Source organism: Brachycentrus maculatus, unplaced genomic scaffold, assembly GCF_059751285.1.
Source record: "Brachycentrus maculatus isolate JH-2025_06_01 unplaced genomic scaffold, ASM5975128v1 h1tg000101l, whole genome shotgun sequence".
NCBI classification, from domain to species: Eukaryota; Metazoa; Arthropoda; class Insecta; order Trichoptera; family Brachycentridae; genus Brachycentrus; species Brachycentrus maculatus.
This window is the reverse complement of record NW_028280855.1, coordinates 272287-290793: the sequence shown is the minus strand read 5'-3', so window position 1 is coordinate 290793 and position 18507 is coordinate 272287. Positions and strand designations below refer to the sequence as shown.

The window sequence follows — 18507 nt, the reverse complement described above, 5'->3', positions numbered from 1 at the left end:
AAATATACGACAGACACCGTAGCAGATATCCCTGTAGCTAACAATATGTGAAGGCTATAAATTGAATTGAGCGCCTCTCCCCATTGGCATAGCCGATCGTGTAGTTTGAACATTTCTCTCATAGTGTGGCAATCTCTTTTGGCTGCACTCACTCCCATTGCAGGTAAATTAACGCCATTATTGGCTGTAGGAAGGTTTGAAATTTCTTCGTACTTCATATTTCGGCCATCGCGCAAATTCTCCATGCATTTATTCAGCATTAAAAACCTGAAAATATTCACAAATTAAACGACGCGTTATAATCTTCAAATTTATGCAAATAATTATTGATTTTAACCATTTATTTCTGTTTTGGAATAAGATAAGATTTTGCTTGTGAATGTGGTGACACGTTATCACAGGATGTCCCTCATTTGGTGTGGGTATGTCCATTTTTTAAATGAGGGATTGAAATTGGTAACAGAAAGTGCAAAAGAGGGTATTTGCATAGTTGAAAACTTCTAACGTTTCTAATGTATGTATATGATAATAATCCAAGATTCGGACCTCATATACTAATAAAAGAGTTTCTGCTCAATAAAAAGCTTATTTTTATCTCACCAATAGATGTCTCTAGTGAAGTTCTAGTGATTCAAGAACAATGTTTCGAAATTGGATCATATATCTCTCACTCCTTTCAACAACGTCATATATCAAAAAACTTTTTCAAAAAGTAAAAATATAATAAAATAGGTATATCAAAAATAAATACCCAGCCACTTATTGAACTTTTTACTGAATAACAGATATTTTAAGGTAAAACTTGAAGGTTTTTTCTCCATTTGAAAAATATTTCATATAGTTCAAAAAATAATTAAACAGTACATTTTCTTCAAAATGCAAAAACAACAGTTTCTGCCCTGTAGCGGGTAAATATTAAGTTAAAAATATGCCGCTTTTGCTGGGATATAGTGCATTTTCTGGGCATTCCGAAAACATGCACAACCGAAAATTGTCGATTTTTATACATGACGTTGTTGAAAGGAGTGAGCGATATATAGAACATATAAATAAACGCTCACCTTATGTATAGGAACTGAACTAAATTCACAAACAGCAAATTTGAAATATATAGATTGATAAAAAAACAAGTAATGGCACACCAGTATAGAACAGTATTTTCATGAATTATTACAACATAGAAAATGAAATCAAGGAGAAGAGTAACACAAAGGAAAACACTTAAAAGGACCACTTTTATCACATTCCTTCCGCGTATTTCTTTATGGGATATAATAACCCCTTGAGAGTGTAGACAAGCGTCAAAATCAGCCAAATCGTTCAATAATTCGCAGAATCTGTGTCGGTTTTTGATCAGTTGAAATATCCACAGAAAACTAATGATTATTATCCCTGTCCTTCGAAATATGTGAGAATACAAAGCGATTTTATTCTCTTTTCCCAAATAAATCAGCTTCTTGTAATGCAGTGTAATCGGAATAAGGCAAGCAGTCAACACAATTGTCGCAAATATGGTGAATAGAAGTGATCGTTTCGACGAGTGCCAAACGATTCGATTATTTATATTGACTACAGAAAAGGGAGCCAATCCCAAAATTCGTGCTGGGTAGTAAATTGGAGACAAAGACCAAAATATAGACATTTCTAGATCCATAAACAAATCACAAATTACGAAGAAATTGCTTTTGTCTCTGGTGTATTTTTGTCTGCCTCCGTGGTGTAATGGTTAGCGTGCTTAGCTACCGTGCAGGCTCGATTCCCAAGGGTGGTGAAAATAAATATTACTGATTTTAAAGTCTAATATTTATTACAAATCACCCTGGACTGGTCCCTGAGGCGCGGGAGTGATCACCTTGGCTTCATGTAAGTAACTATCGAGATAACACTGCGTCAATACGATGCAGTGCCCTATGCACCATCGGGTGCGGTTAGAAGTATTTTTTATATGGTATCAAGAAATGTTGTTGTTGAAATCAAGTCACATTACAAACTTTTACATCAAATTCTATCGTTCGGCCATAATTTTGATGGAAAATGTAAATAATTTTTTTAATATATTAAAACACGAATAATTTGGACTAGTTTTCTTTACAATAATATAAAGTTTTATGTCAGATATATATTGGATTACCAAATTAACATTTCATACTGGTTTTAATGTTCAATTATCTAACGAACTGTAGCCGTTTGCCAACTAAACTAATTGCTTACAGTTAACCCTAGAATACTAAACTATCGTAAAAATTCCTCATCACTCAAAGTTTCATTTTAATTATACAAACAAGAGTGTAAAAAATCTTCTCGTTAATTATTAAGTGGTAATTCCCATCCATTATTAATAAAAAAAAATGTTTGGTAACCACTATTTCTTACATAAAATCAATTCGACATATCGCTCACTCCTTTAAAGAATGTCATAAATCAAAAATCGTCAATTTTCAGTTGTGCGTGTTTTCGGAATGCCCAGAAAATGTACTAAATCCCAGCAAAATCGGCATATTTTTAACTTAATATTTACTCGCTACAGGGCATAAAGTGTTGTTATTGCATTTTGAATAAAAGGTATTGTTTTATTATTTTTTTTAATATTCTATATATTTTTCAAATGGAGAAAAAACCTTCAGGTTTTACCTTAAAAGATCTATTCCACAGTAAAAAGTTCAATAAGTGGCTTGATATCTATTTTTAAAACATTGTATTATATTTTGAAACATTAAAAATATTCTCCTGAAATATCAAGTTTTTTTTTTATATATGACGTTGTTGAAAGGAGTGAGCGATATGTACTGATACATTTAGCATATTTGAAAATAATGTGGAATGCATCGATTTCACAATGGAATTTGAGAAATATTGTTTCTTCTTCTTCTTATTCAAACCCTTATCCGCATCCCAATGGTGCATAGGGCACTGCGTCATATAAACGCAGCGTTATCTCAATCGTCAACACACGAAGGAAAGGTGATCAGCACCCCGCTTTAGGCACCAGACCAGAGTAATTTTGAATAAATATTACAGTGAAAAAATCATTTGTATTTATTTGATCCCCCTCTGGAAATTGAACCCGGGACCTTCAGAACGGTAGTCAAGCTTGCTGACTATTACACTACGATGGCGGACTAAAAGAATGTTTCAGTTACTACAGGAAAAAAAAATTTTTTGATCATTTTATTTATTCCCGTTTTATTTGTATGTCGTATTTTTGACGAATGGTTTGAAACAAATTCAGCGTTAGGATAGTTTAGTAATCTAAGGTTAAGTGCTGCGTATATCAGTTTTCCTAATTAAAGTGTCTGATAAAAAATATATAATTATAATGGAGTGAAAACGTCGAGATGACGACGTGTAATTATATTTAATATATTTAAAAAAATATATTGAATTTATTACAATTTCTACGCATTTCTACTTAAAATAATCTTAAAATTTTAGTTGCGCTGAGCCTCTCCAAATAAGAGACTGAGCTCTTGTGCTTGGAGAGGGACTTTTTTGTTTTGTTTCATGTTATACATTAAAAAAATAATACTAGGGAACATATCGCTCACTCCAACGTCATATGTCAAAAAACTTGATTTTTCAGGAGACCGTTTTTGAAGTTTAAGAATATAATAAAATGTATTAAAAATAAATATCAAGCTACTTATTGAACTTTTTACTGTGCAACAGATATTTTTAGGTAAAACCTGAATGTTTTTTCTCCATTTGAATTATATTTAGTATATTTAAAAAAAATAATTAAACAATACATAACAATAACATTTTACTATTTGTTTTTTTCTCAAATAACGTTTTCGTATTTGAATGTTTGTGAATGTTTCACGTGTATAAAGTAATTACTTGATCCAGCCTATGACAGTTAAGACCTGTGTAAATACCAAGACTTTCATATTTTTTATATTTTTTTTGACATATCGTTCACTACTTTTAAGAAGGTCATAAATCAAAGAACTAGATTTTTCCGGAGAACGTTTTTAAAGTTTAAAAATATAATACATTGTATTAAAAATAAATATCAAGCCACTTATTGAACTTTTTACTGTGCAACAGTTTTTTAGGTAAAACCTGAAGGTTTTTTCTCCATTTGAAAAATATACAGTTTATTTAAAAAAAAATAATTAAACAATACCTTTTCTTCAAAGCCGCCTCCGTAGTGTAATGGTCAGCACGCTCGGCTACCGTTCTGGAGGTCCCGGGTTCTTTCACTGTAATATTTATTCAATATTACCATGGATTGGTACCTGAAGCGGGGGCTGATCACCTTTCCTTCATGTGTAAACGATCAAGATAACACTGCGTTTATATAACACAGTGCCCTATGCACCATTGGGGTGCGGATAAGGGTTTTATTATTTTTTTTTCTTCAAAATGCGAAAACAACACAGTCTGCCCTGTAGCAGGTAAATATAAGGTTAAAAATATGCCGCTTTTGCTGGGATATAGTACATTTCAGGGCATTCTGAAAACATGCACAACTGAAAATTGTCGTTTTTTTTTATATATGACGTTGTTGAAAGGAGTGAGCGATATGTATGATGCATTTAGCATGTTTGAATGTGATCGATTATCATCATGTATCGATTTCACAATAGAATTTGAGAATGATTAGTTTTTCTTCTTCTTCTTCAATGACGTTGTTGAAAGGAGTGAGCGATATGTATGCAGTGTGTCCATGTGAGCGAGCGTATGTGTGTATGAGTGTATTTGTTTGCGAGTGAATGTCTTTATATATCATGAATCTATTTGTGCAGACCTATAATTGGCTTTGTGTTACTTGTTATGTATTTGAAGCTGTTGGTTTTCCTAAAAATACAAAAATGAAGAAAAAAATACTAGATATATATATATCCCTCGTTAAGGGAGCAACTTTTTCACATTTGTTTTTGCTCCTTATGCGAATTACTCGTTATAAGAGGTTCCACTCTACTCACCTCAAATGAAGCAACTCGATCAAACCCACAAACAGCAGTGTAGTGCAATACAGAACTAAGAAGAAAAAAACGACCCCAAACCAATATGCGACGGAATTGTTCTTGTATATTATGACGTAAAAATAAAAATCGAAACCGTTTAAAAACGACATAAGAGCACAAATCACAAACATCGTCATCGAATTCTTCCTGTATGTTTTTCTGTGATCGACAAAGACTCCGTGAGACCTAAGACAGGCGTCAAATTCACACAATTCGTTCAAAAGTTTGCAAAATTTCTCACGATTTAAAAGCAGTTTGAATATCCACATGTAGCATATAAGTATGGAGAACATCCGACGCGATATTTGAGAATATAAATCTATTTTATTATGTTTTTTTATATAACTATCGCTCGTATAGCGAAGCGCTATCGGGATCAAGCCAAGAGATAAACAAAATGTCGCGAAAATGGTATAGAAAAGCGAGCGTTTTGAAGTGTGCCATGCGATTTGATTGTTTTTGTTAAATATGGAAAATGGAGCTAGTCCGAGAATTCTTGCCGGATAGTACATGGGAGACAGTGACCTAAATGTCAGAGACATTTCTAAAAAGTATTTTTTTATTATTAAAAGTACAAAGGCTTAAAATAATATTTTAATATGAAAAGAATTGATGAATTTTGATATTTCGACGGCTACCAAAGCTCTCGGACTTGTCAAAACCAAACGTGTGATTGTCCCTAATATTTTTCCGCAATCGATTTGGTGTTTTTACGGTCACTAAAGCAGTTAAATGCTAAGCAATGCACTATGTAACATTTCGAACGAACCACGTTTTAACCCTCCCTTCCCGGTGTTGTGTACCTTGTACACATTGCTTCTAATAACCATAATATCTCTATAAATATAAATACACGGTTAAGATTTTAAGTTTTCCTCCATAACATATTTGCGTATTGACTTAAAAAAATAATATTAATAATAATCAGAATTTATCGGGTACATCGCAGGTATTTTATGAATATCGGAAACAAATTCGCGTATAAACAGCGCGTGAAGAGTGTGCGGGAACCACGACACTATATTCGCATCTCACTCTCGCATACTTGCACTGTGCAAGGGTGAGAAGCTCAAAGCTCAATGTTCTCTGGCTTAGCGGCAGTAGGTTTTGGGCTTCTGACAAGGGTGGACCTATGCTTGTTCCGTCAGCGTTGCCAGATAGTTTTTTAATGTTTTCAGCAAAAAAATCCGAATTATTATAATTTTTGAATTTATTTATAATTAATTAAGAGGATTAGCTACGACTGTTCTATTTTTCCGATTTGAAATCGCAATTTTTTTATTGTGTAGTGATTACCCAACACCGGGACGTGCGTTTTATTTTAGCACCGGAAGAGAAAGGTTAAAAAAATGTCGCAAAGAGGATTAAACTCATAGGAATTGGAAAATTGAAAGTCTCGTATTGAATTTTTAATGCTTTTAAAGAAATTCAAGCATTTGAGTGACATTTAATCAATATATTAGCTATTTTGTTAGGGCGGGGAATGTACATAGGAGGTTACAATGTCAGTTTATAACATAAATATACATATAAGTATACGAGTACACATAAAATATAAGAAAATTATAATGTAAGCACACTATTCTTAAGGCTGGTTAGGTAATTTAAAAATAAAACGAACGAAATTCCTTGAAAAACTGGGAGAATCGAATTGAGAACTTTTATTCCATAGATAAATGACAGAAAATCCAAAATGGCGTCTCTTCATAGACTAAGCACTAATGTTTATTTCTTTCAGCCAAGTCAAACTGGATGAATATGACTAAATAGGTAATAATTGCAGTCATAATCGTGTATAGTGTTCCCAGGTCCATCGTGAACAATCCTCCAGCCGTAAATTCCAGCTTGTGGTGAAGTAGCTGCAGGGAAAACATCTCAACCTAAAAATATATTTAAAAAAAAACGTCTTTAGATTTTTGTCACAAACAAACAATAAAAACAGTTATCTAAATACGAAGCATATGAAATATTTCAGTAATTTTTTGAAAACTTACACTGCACTTGGTCAAGAGGTCGATTTTAGAAATATATATCCCATGGATGAGAATTCCAGTTCTACTTGCCTATAATAAAATAAAATAAAGTGTTATATAAAAATAATAATAATGTTACACTTACTTACACTCATGTGTGTGATTATAATGCAGGATTCGGACCTCATATACTAATAAAAGAGTTTCTGCTCAGTAAAAAGCTTCTTTTCATCTCACCAATAGATGTCTCTAGTGAAGTTCTAGTGATTCAAGAACAATGTTTCAAAATTGCTTCATATATATAGAACTTCCAAGAATTTGAGTAGTGTGGTTGTCAATAATGGGTAGAATTGGTGAATGTTACACATGCGTAAAGTGATCACTTAAACCAGCCTACGACGGTCGTGTCAGCCCCGTAAATGATCAGACTCCCATTTTCTTCTTCATCTTTGATGAGATGTCAAAAATAATACTTAAGTTTCACGTTTTTAATTGCGTAGTCCACCAGATGAATGTTTAGTTTTGAAGGATGTTTGTTATAAATGTATGCTATTTATGAAAAAAATATTTATATATATACTGTATAACGTGGTAATATTTTTCTTTGTAAATTGGGTGTAAATAATATGTAAAGTGGGTGTATAATAATAAAATAAACAATGTATTGCTTTGTAATTAAAGTTTATAATTAAAGTTTATTCTTAATTTATCTTTATAATATTTTTCTATTTATCTATCTGATTCTGACAGTTTAGAATATAATATTTTTCTAGCTGATGTCTTTTGTTTTATTCAGTGCGACGCATGCGACATCTGGTGGTAGAACTGTTTTATGTAGGTACTATTTGTAAGTACTTAATAAAATGTATAGGTAGGTAATTAGATATTTTATTACATACATATATATATATGCATATATATCTATATATATATAAAATAAAAATATTTAAAAAATGACAAGGAGGGTGTTAAGAATACCTTACCTCTTGCGCGGTCTTGGAGCAAATTTTCGTCATCATGACAATGATGGAGAAAAACCACATTCCCCATATCGCGGCAGTGACAGCTTTCGAGTAATGTATGTAGTAAGCATCTTTTTTAATGGATAAATACATGACATATAAATACACGACGGTCACTGTCGCGGAAATTCCGGTCGCAAACAATATCTGGATGCTGTAAATGGAGTTTAGCGCCTCTCCCCATTGGCAGAGCCGATCGTGTAGCTTGCACATTTCCCTGATGGTGATGCAGTCTCTCTTGGTCGCAGTCACTGCGCTTGTAGGCGAAGTGGCTCCAACATAACTTGTAGGAATGTTTGAAATTTCTTCATATCTCATATCCTGGACCTTGGACATACTCTCTATGGTCTTATTGAGCGATAAAAACCTGAAAATATAGCAAAGTCTATATAGTAGTCATACTGGAGAAAGTGATCGAGTGCATTGTTTTACAAAAAAGTGATCATTGACTATTTGATATCTTAATAATAATAATAAAACCCTTATCCGCACCCCAATGGTGCATAGGGCACTGTGTCATATTAACCCAGTGTTATCTTGATCGTTTACACATGAAGGAAAGGTGATCAGCCCTCCGCTTCAGGTACCAGTCCATGGTGATATTGAATAAATATAACAGTGAAAAAATCACTTATATTTATTTTACCCCCCTTGGGAATCGAACCCGGGACCTCAAGAACGGTAGCCGAGCGTGCTGACCATTACACTACGGAGGCGGACAATATATTTGATATCTTACTAGCTTAATATTGCCCTGAAAAAATCCCAAAGGATTTTAAACTTGGAAGTATAATATATTGATTCTTTAAAAATGACTAACTGCATTGGTGTTTAATTTCTTGTCAGGCAAAAGTGACTTAAATGGCCCTCCTGAGCATTTTACGTTTTGGTAGTTGGTCACTTTCTCCTGTACGACTACGATTTACACAACACGGAATGCATCTTTGTCAGACGGGAGGAATATCTAATTTAACATACTCAACCTATAAAGGATTGTATTAGACTCGTGAAGTGTTTATAACAGCCGATATAATAAATATTTTCATTCATCACTTTGTCCGCCTCCATAGTGTAATGGTCAGCACGCTCAGCTATCATTCTGGAGGTCCCGGGTTCGATTCCCAGGGAGGTCAAATAAATAAAAGTGATTTTTTCACTCTAATATTTATTCAATACCACCCTGGACTGTACCTGAAGCGGAGGGCTGATCACCTTTCCTTCATGTGTTAAGGATCGAGATAACACTGCGTTTATATGCAGTGCCCTATGCACCATTGGGGTGCGGATAAGGGTTTGAAGATTCATCATTTTATTTTAGAAAATTCGCCTTCGAAAAAAAGTTATTTTCGTAAGTTAGCAATGAATGACGTCACAGAAACGATGGAGTTATTTTAATGTTGGTATCATTGCTTAATTATTGGCGGCTCTATTTATTGATGTCTATGGTCCACCCTCCCACCCTCCTCCCCTCATATTTGTATAACACAAATGGTAGAGTAGTGGTAAACAAATAATCCACACTACTTTTATTACAGCTCTACAAATCATAGACAATAAACCATATGAGATATTTATTATCCAAACAGCCGCAAAATTGTATTAATTTCATATATGTGATAGCTAAAAGCATATTTTTAAGTTAAATTTAAACTAGTTTTTCTCATAACTACCGTTTTTAACTTGCGGCTATTTGCCTTTGCGCATTAGTAGTACTCACCTTACATAAAGCAAGTGTACAAAGCACACGAACGTCAGAGATGTGGTAAATCGTATATAAAAATATGATATTGCAGCAATCCAATATGCAACGGAATTGTCGGATAAAATTATTACATATATAACAAAATCCAAGGCACTCGACAGGGACATCAAAACCAAAGTTACACAAATAATTATGACGTTTTCCCTGCGCGTTTCTTTATGATACAAAACAGCTCCGTGCAAGATGAGAAGGCTGTCGAATTCATTTAGATCATTCAACAATACGCAAAACCTATGTCGGCTTCTGATCACCATATAAATCCACCAATAACACGCGAATATGCCGGACATTCGTCTAAATAAATTAGAATACAAAGCCAATTTGTTGTCCAGTCCGCCATAGACAATAGTTTTGTAGTACGTCAAAATTGGAATCAAACATGTCGTCATGTAAAATGCCACGAGCAAAGTGTAGAGAAGGGAACGATTCGAAGAACGCCATACAGTTTTGTTGTTTTCTTTGTATACGCGGAATGGAGCCAGTCCTAGAACTCTTGCGTGATAATAAATTGGCGACATCGACCAGTATAGCAAAGACATTTCGCCTCTTTGTACTATGTAAAAGTATACAATTTCCAAAAATATTCTAAATAATATGTTGAAACGTCTGGTATCACCATTAACTTCTCATAAATATTGACAAAATAGCGTAGTTCAACAAACGCTCGATTTGTTGCAAGTTTTAGTACATATTTAGTATAATAATTTCATAATTGTACTGAAAGAAAGAAATATTTTATAAAATATTATTGTTTTAATGTGAAAAAAATATTTTTTCCTTGAATTTAATCGTATTCAACGAATCAAATACTCATGTTCAAATTAAAACGTAAAAATTGAGCAACATATCAAATAAAATAAAAATTTTAACTCAAAACGTTAATTTTTCTGACCCACGTTTTGGCCACTACATAACAAAATTAATATATGATGCTATCTTACTTTGAAAGAGAGATAGTGTAACCAGCAAAAAAAATGTTGAAAATATTAGATTTATATTATCCACTGACACTTCGAGATGGAATTTAAAAAAAAAATTAAAAAGAATATTTTTAATATCATACAATGCTTAAATTCACTCAGATTAAATTAATTTCTCAATAAAATTATATCAAATCATGGTCATCAACTCCTGCCTTCTTTTATATATAACATAACAATTTGTATAGCCTCCCACCAGTCTGATGATGTCTGTAACGACGAAACCCGGTCGCTGGTCAAATAAAAATAAAGTGGGAAAGCTAAAAATATTGGTTTTAATCTAATAATATGTTGAAAATATGATTATTATTAAAAATATTACACGTAAAACCTTTAAAACACTCTGTAAAATTAGTAGGTTTTGATTTATACAGTTCTAAAACGAGAAGACGATTTGTCTTGTTGAGACTTTAAGAAGTATCTTTGTTTCTATCTTCTATTAAATGTAAGATATTTGACAGTTTAGGGACGTTTAGACGGCTTAGTAAAAGCAGTTTATTATAAATTAACATGCGAGTATAAAGAAATTAATGGCATTATCAATATCGCTTAATTTGCATTGATATTTTCTGAAACGAGTCCATCACGATTTGAAAATACGAAAACACCTTCCAACAATACAATTATTTTATTATATTTACTTTATAAATACTCTGGTGCAAATTTGACAAGTTATCTAGTAATTATGAGTAACGAAACTTTCACAATTAAAGCCACTGTTAATTACTAGTTTATTTTCCGAGTGGTTTGTAAATGAAAGTATTATCTACATTATAAACACATCACACTTCGTTTCTATTATTATTAATTAACGTTTCATTATCTAAAAATGTATCTGACAATGAATGATGTTTAATCAATTAAATAGGTACCAGAAAAAAATTATAAAATAAAACCAGTAATGGATCATTTTCAGACGGGAGGAATATCTAATTTAACATACTCAACCTATAAAGGATTATATTAAACTTGCTTTGTGTTTATAACAGCCGTTATATTTAATATTTTCTTTCATCATTTTCTTTTGGAAAATTCGCCTTCGTGAAAACGTTATTTTCGTAAGTTGGTAGTGAATGACGTCACAGAAACGATGGAGTTATTTTAATGTTGGTGTCTTTGCTAAATTATTGGCGGCTCTATTTGGTGATGTCTATGGTCCACTCCCCGTTCATATTACCTTATCCGGCCGTATCGAATGGTGGTGTAGTGTTGAGACAAACAATCCACACTACTATTATTACAGCTCTATAAACCATTGACAATAAACCATAAAACGTTCGATGACGGAAATTTGATGACGTATGCGAACGCACATTTTTCGTTATATTCAAATATCTAAAGTTTAAACTTTAATATCTCCCTTAGTTCTCTACAGATTTCAATAAGAATGTAATGGATAGTCTTGTGATTTTTTATATTAATTTACTAGCCAATAAACCAACATCGCGACAAAAATATATTTTGTCTAGCCTCACACCAGTCGGTTACGTCGAAACCCGGTTGCTGGTCAAATAAAATTAATGTAGAAAAAATTCCGTAGTTGTTATTTAATTATAAGCCTTTCTCCATTCCTTGCCACAACACAGCATTCCTCAGTAATTCCTTTACTGTCCAAGCGGCTAGACTCTGGAATGAACTACCTCTACACGTAAAAAATGCACCTTCTATTTTAACCTTCAAAAAACGCCTGAAACATCATTATCTTACCTTAGAACCCTAACTGTCCATCTCCTCCTCCCCTGACCCCTCCTCTCTTCCTTAAACTTTCTACCTGATTCCCTTTTCCCATGCCTTCCTTACTCTATCGTCATTTTGTTTTTCTTTTTTCTTATCCTTGTCTTAACCTGTTCAAGCATTATCTCCCCACTAATTTCTAACAGACATCAAAAGGTACAAGCCTAGATCGTTCACACTAGTCTGTTCTGTCTGTCTGGTTGGTTGGAAGATATTGCTTTATAGCAATAAGCCCGCCAATCTACACACATATTGTACAAAAAGTTCAAATAAATAAATAAATATAAGCCATTTCTATTCAGTGCGAGAAGGAATGATAAAAAAAAATTGTACTCACCTCATATGAAGAAACTGGACATGGGCCAGGCACAAAAATGTAGTCGACATCCGCATGAAGTACAGAAATATAGATGAACACCAATAGATAACTGTATTAGTTCCATATATCAAATCTACACTAAGATCACCGATGGCTATAATCGCTATGATGCCACTCATGACAAAACTGGTCACAACATTATTCCTGTATATTTCTCTATGGTCTACAACGACCCCGAGAGAACAAAGATGGCCGTCTATGTCATCCAAGTCATTCAACAAGTCGCAATACTTGTGACGTTTGTGAATTGAAATCAACATCCAGACGATGGAAAGCAGCACGGTGGAGATGCGTCTAAATATGTTGAAATACAACGCTATTTTATTATCTCGGCCGGTATCAATCAACTTTTTAAAGTGTAATAGTATCGGAATCCAACAAACCAGCATGACAAATGTCATGAAGATGGCGTAGAGTAACGAGTACTTTGAAGACCGCCAAACAGGGAGTTTATTTTCTATATATATAGAAAACGGAGCAAATCCTAAAACTCTGGCTGGATAATATACCGGTGACAGTGATTTGAATATCAGAGACATTTCTAAACGGGTATTTTTATGCTGTAATAAAATAGAAGGACGAATCTCGATACATTGAACTGGCTTGATCTTTTGTAAATTTGCGTACGATATCGCAGATATTTTTATAACTAATTTATTACACAAATTATATTGATAAGCTAAGATATATTTCCTTGGAGTATTGGGTATTACAACGTATGCTCATTTAAAAAAAACATGTCGCGTTTTTAGTAGTCGCAGTTTAAGTAAAATACCCATACAAATAAACACGCATGACATATGATACGTTCGTACTAATGAGCGGTTGTTGATTGAAAAAAATATATTTCCCTCCAACGGATATAAAGCGATACGGATTACCGTCGTTTTGCGCCGGTTCAATTTACGCCGATTCATAACTACGCCGGTTGGTGTCGGCCGCGGGATTCCCTAATAGCAGAAACACGTTTAGACGTTGTTTTATCTTGTTATTTTATTTTATTTTTATTTATTTGGAAATGTGTTTTATTATTTAGAAAAATACTATTTCTGTGAACCCAAGCACCTCATTATTAGAAATAGGTATCAAATTGTGGTAGAGTGGATTCGAACCAAGAAACTCTGACTCAAGAGTCCGCGACACTAACCACGGGACCACAAATACAGATGTTTTTCTTTTAAATTTAATATTTATTCAATATAACCCTGTACTGGTACCTGAAGCGAAGGGCTGATTACCATTCCTTCATGTGTTATCTGCACCCCAACGGTGCATAGGGCACCGCATCATATAAAAACGCAGTGTTTTCTTGATCGTTAACACATGAAGGAAAGGTGATCAGCCCTCCGCTTCAGGAACCAGTCTAGGGTAGTATTGCATAAATGTAAGAGTGAAAAAAATCACTTATATTTGATCCCCTTCCCCTAGAAATCAAACCCGGGACCTCCAGTATGGTAGTAGAACGTGCTGACCATTAGGGGTCGGACAATTTATATATAAGCTGAAATAAATCAACATTAGATTTTTCTAACCTAACCTTACCTTATATCGTCCAAGAAATTAATAAAACAGAAATATTTAAAGAAAAAGAGGATTTTATTGATGAAGATATCTTATATTTTAAAATCAAAGACACTAAAATAAGTGATGAGTTTAATAATAATGATGCAAAAGATGCGATTAGCAAAGTAAGTAATACTAAAACTAATAAAGAATGTGCTAACGACTATGATTTTAAACAGGGTAAAAATGACTTAAAACATGAATCTTGTAAATTTGAGTTACGCAATCAGTCGAGAGACGATAAAGATATATTTTTCGATACATTAAGGTGGAGACTGACCGGAGCATTTCGTCGTAACATAACGTCGTAACATCGCTCGCGGCGAACATCACCGAGCATCCGAAACTATGGATGGAGCGCTCGGCTCGCTGTACTGACTGCCTGAATGCTCGCATTGTAACGTGTTACGTTACGACGAAATGCTCCGGTCAGTCTCCACCTTTAAATGATTGTGTAGATAATTTCTAAAGAGAGTCTAATAGAGTCTAAAACAGACAAATTAGTACTACATACATACATATCATATATGTAAATAAAAGTAGAATTCAATTCAATAACCGTGTTTCATTTTGGGTATATTACCCACCGATTCAATTTGGAATTCTACCAACTGTCTGAAGTTTATTTTTATTTTATTTATTTAGAAATTTAACAGAACATAAACATACTGAAAAACAAATAAAGCAGGTAATTGTAATATTCCAATTACAAAATTTCACAAATGTTAAATGAGTCAAAAGTAAACAGCAAGAATAAAATACAACATTATGAGTGTGTCCAAATACTAGCTCACAAAATCTGGGTTATCTTCAATTACAGGAGTTATTTTCATATTATTTTTTTGACATCTCAAGCCCAGACTTCCATATTCTTCTTCATCTTTGATGAGATGTCAAAAAATAATAAGAATAAAATACATTAAACAAGATAAATTAGTGCTCATTTTACGCCGGTGTCTCACAGAACGGAACCTCTACGTAAAATAACGTTTACCTGTATTTACAATCGCTTATATTATTTATTTTATTAATTAAATTACCTGATCAATATTTACGGCATCAATGATTAAAATATGTAATTACATTCAGTAATGACATCTAATCCATCGGGTATATTTGACCTTTTTAATTCATATCGCTCACTCCTTTCAAGAACGTCGTAAATCAATAATCGTCAATTTTCAGTTGTGCATGTTTTTGGAATGCCCAGAAAATGTACTACATTTCAGCAAAAGCGGCATATTTTTAACTTAATATTTACCCGCTACAGGACAGAAAGTGTTGTTTTTGCATTTTGAAGAAAATGTATTGATTGTTTTTTTTTAAATATAGGTATTAAATATTTTTCAAATGGAGAAAAAACCTTTAGGTTTTACCTAAAAAGATCTGTTGCACAGTAAAAAGTTCAATAAGTGGCTTGATATTTATTTTTAATACATTGTATTATATTTTTAAATTTTAATAACGTTCTCCTGAAAAATCTAGTTTTTTGATTTATGACCTTCTTAAAAGTAGTGAACGATATGTCAAAAAAAAATTAAAATATATGAAAGTCTTGGTATTTACACAGGTCTTAACTGTCATAGGCTGGATAAAGTTATTACTTTATAGACGTGAAACATTCACAAACATTCAAATACGAAAACGTTATTTGAGATAAAAACAAATAGTGAAATGTTATTTATTTATTTATTTATTTAAACGTCATGTACAGAAAATAAGTAAACACATTGGCGGGCTTATTGCTAGAAAGCAATATCTTCCAACCAACCAAACTTATCTAGGTTTAAAGAAAATTAAAGTGATATTCAAAACTATTTACGTGTAAAAAATACTTAAATCTGAAGAAAACTTCATCTTCGAGATACCAACATGACTTTACTTTTTTCCGTCAATGGTCATTTTTCCCTCGCAATTTTCCGATAGTTTAATATTCTAGGGTTAATTTGATTTAAAAAATAGAAGATAGAAACTATTTTTTTTTAAACTGCATTTCTCCAACTATTTGAGGGGAAATTACTTAAATTTAAATAAAAGTTTATCCTCGGGATACCAACATGACTTTACAATACCAAACAATTTCAACAGAACTTGAAGGGAAGAAGTTATCGGTTACCGGTTTCAGAATAATCATTCCATCATCAGGTCATTAAAATAAAAGTATTACGTTCTGACATTTACACAAAAATAAAATTTTGAATGAGAGAAAATAGTGTGTTTAAGAGATTTTAATCCAGGATTCGGACCACACATGATGATATAAGAGTTTCTGCACTCTAAAAAGCTTTTTTTCATCTCACCAATAGATGTCTCTAGTGAAGTTCTAGTGATTCAACAACAATGTTTCAAAATTGGTTCATATATATAGAGCTTCCAAGAATTTGAGTAGTGTGGTTGTCAATAATGGGTAGAATGGTGAATATTACAGTGTGTAAAGTGATCACTTAAACCAGCCTATGACGGTCGTCAGACTCGTAAATGCCCAGACTTCCATACTCTTCTTCATCTTTAATGAGATGTCAAAAAGTAATGTGAAATGTTTGTTATTTATTTATTTGTCCGCCTCCGTAGTGTTATGGTCAGCGCGCTCGGCTACCGTTCTGGAGGTCCTGGGTTCGATTCCCAGAGGGGGTCAAATAAAAACAAGTGATTTTTTCACTGTAATATTTATTCAATATTACCCTGGACTGGTACCTGAAGCGGAGGGCTGATCACCTTTCCTTCACGTGTAAAACGATCAAGATAACATTGCGTTTATATGATGCAGTGCCCTATGCACCATTGGGGTGCGGATAAGGGTTTTATTATATATTATTATTAATATTTATTCAATATTACATTGGATTGGTACCTGAAGCGGAGAGCTGATCACCTTTCCTTCACGTGTAAAACGTTCAAGATAACATTGCGTTTATATGATGCAGTGCCCTATGCACCATTGGGGTGCGGATAAGGGTTTTATTATATATTATTATTAATATTTACTCAATATTACATTGGATTGGTACCTGAAGCGGAGAGCTGATCGCCTTTCCTTCATGATTTATTTTGTGATGCAGTGCCCTATGCACCATTGGTGTGCGGATAAGGGTTCGAATGAATGAGTTTGTGTGGATTGCGCGACTCTGATATGTGATCAGTATCGCGGTGGCCTCCATGTCGCTCAGCAGGGGTAATTCATCTAAAATTCTTTCTAATGTACGGCCGAATCCGACATTTTTTCAGCGTTCAAGTGCGCGTTGGATCTCACGTGTTTTTTATTCGCAAATTTTGATTTTTGATTATTATAATTTTGTGGAACTTGTGTTTCCCCTTATGTAACCAACTCTTTTGTGTATTGTGACCAACTCATACGCCTATTTGTAACCAACTCATACTCCTATTGTAACCAACTCATACTCATATTGTAACCAACTCATACTGATATTGTAACCAACTCATATTAATATTGTAACCATCTTATACTCATATTGTAACCATCTCCTACTTAATTACTGTAATCAACTCATTCCCATAAAGTACCAACTCATACATATATCGCTAGGAAATTGAAATACATTAATAATTCTATAAATTTGAATCTTAAATAAATATACAAAAATAAAAGACTATTATATCTTTTATTATATAATATTAAACCACGAGTGTAAGTCCCTCTCCAAGCACAAGAGCACAGTCTCTTTTATGGAGAGGCACAGCGAATCGAAACATAAAAGTTTTCCATATGTATAAATGATTCAAATGTATTATGTTATAAATAAAAATGTAAATATATTAAATGAATAAAAATAAAAATAAATTCCTTTGATAAGTCCAAATTTCAGGGACTTCAATGCCGGTACACTTATCACATTGAAACTCACCTGACAATCGATTTTCCCTTCTTTACAGATCGACATGCCCTACGTAAAGTGCTCTAACTACATTTTTGTCAATTTTGAGACATTTGGTGTACGTTATGAACTGAACGTTATCTATAAATATAAACAAACTAAAAATATATATGAAATAAATTACGCCTAGTTTTCAGGTGCATAAGACGCTATCTACATCGAATTTTCGAAATGAACTGAACTCTTTAAACGCTAAAAACTTAATTTTGACAAAGCATAAAGTATTTAGTG

The 18507-nt window shown here is 33.1% G+C and overlaps 1 protein-coding gene across 2 annotated transcripts; it reads right to left on the bottom strand.

The window, feature by feature from the left end:
* Positions 1–6371: 6371 nt before the first annotated feature.
* Positions 6372–14403, bottom strand: LOC148310318 (putative gustatory receptor 28b). Of its 2 annotated transcripts, none has more exons than XM_088258653.1 (4): positions 12779–14403; positions 7927–8332; positions 6965–7033; positions 6372–6850 (listed from the first exon to the last, which is right to left on the bottom strand). In XM_088258653.1, exons 1-4 carry the CDS (start codon positions 13357–13359, stop codon positions 6689–6691), a joined length of 1218 nt encoding a protein of 405 aa, XP_088114779.1. In that variant the 5' UTR covers positions 13360–14403; the 3' UTR covers positions 6372–6688. The 2 variants fall into 2 exon arrangements, with proteins under 2 accessions (XP_088114779.1, XP_088114778.1); XM_088258652.1 differs by lacking the exon at positions 12779–14403 and adding an exon at positions 9683–10376.
* Positions 14404–18507: the final 4104 nt, after the last annotated feature.

Coding starts and splice junctions, on each gene's coding strand:
- LOC148310318 (XM_088258652.1), bottom strand. CDS start 10,266: ATGTCTTTGCTATACTGGTCGATGTCGCCAATTTATTATCACGCAAGA. Junction 7,034..7,926: donor GCTCCAAGACCGCGCAAGAG/GTAAGGTATTCT, acceptor ATTTTATTATAG/GCAAGTAGAACTGGAATTCT. Junction 6,851..6,964: donor ACCTCTTGACCAAGTGCAGT/GTAAGTTTTCAA, acceptor ATATATTTTTAG/GTTGAGATGTTTTCCCTGCA.